The sequence below is a fragment of the Penaeus monodon genome, chromosome 10 (assembly GCF_015228065.2).
Source record: "Penaeus monodon isolate SGIC_2016 chromosome 10, NSTDA_Pmon_1, whole genome shotgun sequence".
Lineage (NCBI taxonomy): Eukaryota > Metazoa > Arthropoda > Malacostraca > Decapoda > Penaeidae > Penaeus > Penaeus monodon.
In genome coordinates this window covers 51282200-51287199 of record NC_051395.1, presented here as the reverse complement: position 1 = coordinate 51287199, position 5000 = coordinate 51282200, and the positions used below count along the sequence as shown (strand labels likewise).

General features: G+C 40.1%; 1 protein-coding gene across 1 annotated transcript; it reads right to left on the bottom strand.

The window, feature by feature from the left end:
- Positions 1-2272: 2272 nt before the first annotated feature.
- On the bottom strand, positions 2273-3137 carry LOC119578165. The gene is made up of 2 exons (XM_037925902.1): positions 3035-3137; positions 2273-2928 (listed from the first exon to the last, which is right to left on the bottom strand). The coding sequence occupies exons 1-2, from the start codon at positions 3044-3046 to the stop codon at positions 2626-2628; spliced, it is 315 nt and encodes a 104-aa protein (XP_037781830.1). The 5' UTR covers positions 3047-3137; the 3' UTR covers positions 2273-2625.
- Positions 3138-5000: the final 1863 nt, after the last annotated feature.

Here is a 5000-nt window from a genome sequence, read left to right as displayed (position 1 = left end):
CAAATATCACTGCGTTTAAATCTTCATCTCACTTCGTCTTCTTTCGGTAATCAGGTGTCAGAAGCTGATCGCCCTCCGACCACTGAACAACACGGTGTTACGAGGGAATATCCGGTCTTAGGACCAATAGTCAATAGATCTTGGGCGGATCAGGTAGGAATGACCTGAACCATAGGACTCCCCCCCCCACTATTTAATGATTTGCCTTTGACCTCTGTTACGATGGGAATGGTAGCATGACGATAAAGGGCTAATGAAAATGGTTCCATCTGACCCCCTTCTGTGTTGTGGTCTGGAGAGGCCTTTGAGCGTTGAGTTGGTCTGGTATGCCTTTTAGTAAACCATCGATAAAGCCGTGTTTCCATATTCTTAAGAGGGAAACACAAAAAAGACAGCAGTACAAAACAAGATCTATATAAGTAAGGCCTTTTCACTAGCGAGTTATGCGCTGTTTTGGGTGAAGGCCTATGACGTCACATGGACTGGCTGAGAACGGTGGGGGTGGGGGTGGGGGTGGGGGTGAGAACAGTAGGATGGGAGAAGGATATGATGGAAATCGGTAACCAACCTGAGCAAAAACTCAAGTGTTTTTTAGACGGCTCACACACACATTATATATATATATGTATATATATATATATATATATATATATATATATATATATACAAAACATACAGAGGCCGTGGTAGCCGAGTGATTAGAGCGTCGGACTCAAAGACTGTCACGACGGCAATCTGAGTTCGAGGGTTCGAGTCACCGGCCGGCGCGTTGTTCCCCTGGGCAAGGAACTTCACCTCGATTGTCTACTGTCATGGGAGTCCACAGTCCAGTGGCATGTTCCGTGCCGGTCCCAATTCAACCCCGATGAACGGGGAGGGTTGACGGCAGGAAGGGCATCCGGTCGTAAAAACGTGCCAAACCGTAGTGAAGCTGCGGATACAAAATCCGCACCGGCGACCCCGACTAGGGATTAAAGAAAAAGAAGAAGATATATATAACATACACACACACACGCACTATATATATATATATATATATAATATATATATATATATATATATATATATATATATATATATATATATATATATATATATATATATATATATATATATATATATATATATATTATATAATATAATATAATAAACAGATTGTCGCTATGGTCAGTGGTTAGAGCGTTGACTCGAAAGCTCAAATCCCGATCAGTTTCCGCCGCGTCAAATGCCTGCGTCTCGATACTAGGCTCGAGCTCGTGTCTCACGAGGATTAAAAAACGACATATCGCCTTGAGAAGATCAAAGAGTTATATTAGGGGAAGTCCGCGTAGACAAGGTTGTTAGCGCCCAGAACGCGTTATTGGAGAAGGCATCCAATAGGAAGTTAGTTATGAACAAATAACTTCAATAATGATTGAGAGAGGTCTAGTCCTGCAGTGATTAAATGGCTGTTGAACAAAAATATATAATCACAACAACACATGTGTTTATTTTGAATGGTATAAACAAACTCCGTGTGTACTATGGTACAAAAGCCGTTAATGCAAGACTCATTTCCAATAAATCTAGTTTTTGCCATTATAAGTATTACACCTTTAATAGGAAACTCATATATGATACATAGTTATATATATACGATAGAAAAACCCACACGTGAGAAACTAGATCGATAATAATATGTATATAGGATATCCTATAGGATAGTATTATCTATCAACGTGTATGATATGAATAATAATAAAGTGGTTGGTATGACCAAAAAACGAAAAAGAAAAAAAAAAAAAAGAAAAAAAATACTATATATATAAATTTATATAATAATAAATATAAAATAATGATTGTTGTATTAATGTAATAATATTCTGTATATATGTAGTAACGCTGTTGAAATAATATTTCAATAAATATATATTATATATATATATAATAATAATAATATTAATATCATATATATAAAATTAGTATATATATATATATCAATATATATATATATAATATAGTTTTGTATTATATATATATGTTATATATATAATATTATATATATATATATATATATAAATTATATAATATATATATATATATATATAATATATACAATTTATTAAATAATATATATAATATATATATATATATATATATATATATATATATATATATATATATATATTATATATATATATATATTATATATATATATATTTATATATATATATATATATATATATATATATATATATATATATAACCTGCAGTGCGAAGATAGGCTGTGTGATAATAATAATAATCGCATAGAAATACAAGTCCGGGGCATTGCGGGATGCCCTTGCTTTGTGCACGCTAGACAGTCACGCGTGTGAAGACGGGAGATGTTTGTACTTTCAATGCATGACTGACCGCATGATTAGCGTCGAACCCCTAGCATTTATGCTGCGTGACGTCATGCGCGAGACGGACGAATGTGAATATCTCTGTGAGACCTTACTTATATAGACCTTGATGCAAAACACGTGGTAAGACAGTGTCTAGCAATCGTCAAGCACGTGAAGAAGATACAGCTGAGGTAAGAGCTTCTGAAATTAGATATAATAGCGGTAGTAACATGAACTGGAAACGCAACAGTGAAAACTAGCCAGTAGACGGGAGGCGCCGGCCGGGCACCAGCGAGAAGGCCCTCTGCAGCGCCTTCTGGCGGTACCGCTGGTTCAGACCCACGAAGACGACGGGGTCCAGGGCGAAGTGGAGGCGGTAGATCGCATGGACGATCACGAAGAAAGGTTCCGTCCATTTGACGCCCATGAGATGCATGGTGATGTGGGGGACGTCCAGGAGGAGGTTCATGAGGATGAGGACGCACAGCGAGAGGCTGATCTGGTCCCAGCCGGGGTCCCGCGCCTCGGCGCCCCGCCTCGCGCACCGCCGGAAGCCCATCTGTTGGGGGAGAACAGACGCGTCGCCTCACTCGGAAACCTTGGCTCACTAACAAAGCACATCCAGTATAGATACGACTGGAAAAGAAATGGGCAAAACCACTCACGATGAAAACCATGGTGCAGTAGGCAGTCACTATGATGATTATCGGCACCAAGTAGAGCACGCCATACAGTACTTGTCCAACGGTGCTTTTCGTGGAAACTACCATTTCGTACTCCTGAACGAGAGAGAGAGAGAGAGATTCACACGTTTATAACGAAGGAAAACAAACAAGATCAGATTGGATGGATATAAATGCAAAACACGTTTAGCTTTCCTGACAAGTAAAACTATGTCAATGCTTTTTCCAATTTACCTGGAACAGGAAGGCCAGCGTCAGCGTCAGCACAGCAGGCAGGATGACAGCGACTTCGACCGCCACAACAACAGTCGACCTGGACCACAGCTTGTACTTCAACGGGAAACACACGGCTGTCATTCTGCAAGGAGGGACTCGTGGGAAGGTCCTTGTGATCTTGTGAAGCTCGAAATGTCATGTCTTTTGTTCTCATTGTCAGTTTTAATTGTGTGTAAGCATGCTGCACTACGAAATTATACTGCGTCATATTGCAGAGAGAGAGAGAGAAAGGAATTGTGTGAGATAGTTATCGAGGGAGGGGGAGGAGTGAGAGCCGAGAGACAGAGGGAAGCAGATCGGTCGACTACCTGTACACGGCGATCACCGTCAGCGCCATCTGCTCCATGCACGCAGCCATGTAGTACAGGGCCACGAAGGTCATCTCGGTCGCCCGCTCGGCCCGCCTGGCCTGCAGGAAAAGGAGCTCAATCACGGCGGTTCCCGGCAGGACGAACGAACACAGGAAGGCGTTGACTGCGAAGAGCAAGCACAGCTGGATCTTTGTCCCCGCTTGCGTCTTGTCACAGTTCTTCAGACACCACAAGCAGACGGTGCTGCCTGGAACGTGAAAAGAGACGCGTCAGTGTCTCTGCACGGGATGTACTCACTGGAACTTCGAATCCTTTATTGACTGCTCTAAAACATCTTTAGTCTTTAGATTGATGTAGTTCAGAACAGGAAATCAACCATTTGCCTATTTGGTACCAACTCAAAGCCACTCTGTAGTTATGTAGTTATGTAGTTATGCAGTTATGTAGTTTTTCCCTAATGGACATAACGGAAACCAACATTGGCAGTTATGACTAAAGAGATACCATACATGATCTATAATGGTGTTAATAAATTCAAGTATTGGTCCATCTTGCTAAAGTATTAATGTAACTTTCATTGCAATTAAATAAAGAAAACATGAATTCATAATCTGGTATTATCACGTCAAATATTAAATCAGTAATATCGATTTGGCAAAATGCCCAATGTACCGGCGGGCCTTTTCCCTGATCAATCATTCAATTAGCTCAACTTGGTTAGTACATCCTACTTTCTAAACATTCTATAGGGTTTAAATCAATATTGTTTCCAGCCCAATCAAGCACTCTAATACCATGATTATCCAAATGGGTTTTATTATGTTTGGCTGTGTGGCAGGGAATTCCTCCATGCAAGAAAATGCAATAATTATCTGGGAACTACACACGAAGTTGGAGCAGAAGACGCCTATCAATGATGCCACGATGTCCAACTTGATTATAATGACCTTTTACAATCTCTAATCTTCCAGTACCCAGGGCAGATATCACACCACTCCGCCTTGGTAGGGAATTTCACTTGTGCTCTCTGGCAGTCAGGGTGGTTCTAACAAATTATCGTCTGTCCTTCAGTCGTTTTACAGTAGACTCATCAGAGAAACCAACCTGCAAATAAAAACAACCATAAAAGTTACTGAACTTCATCTCCATGGTTTCTTTCTGATCTCGCTTTTGGACCAAACATCATATTAGATGCAATATTTTGTAACTAGCGTATATTTGTTCCATGTCTGCATATGCATATAACAAAATTATGTTTGAATTCCATAGCAACGTAGTCAAAAGGAAGATTTACGTGGGATTTACCTTTTCCCAGTCCTGTTACGTCCAATCCTTTTGAGCCTTTGGCCAGGCTATTGTTT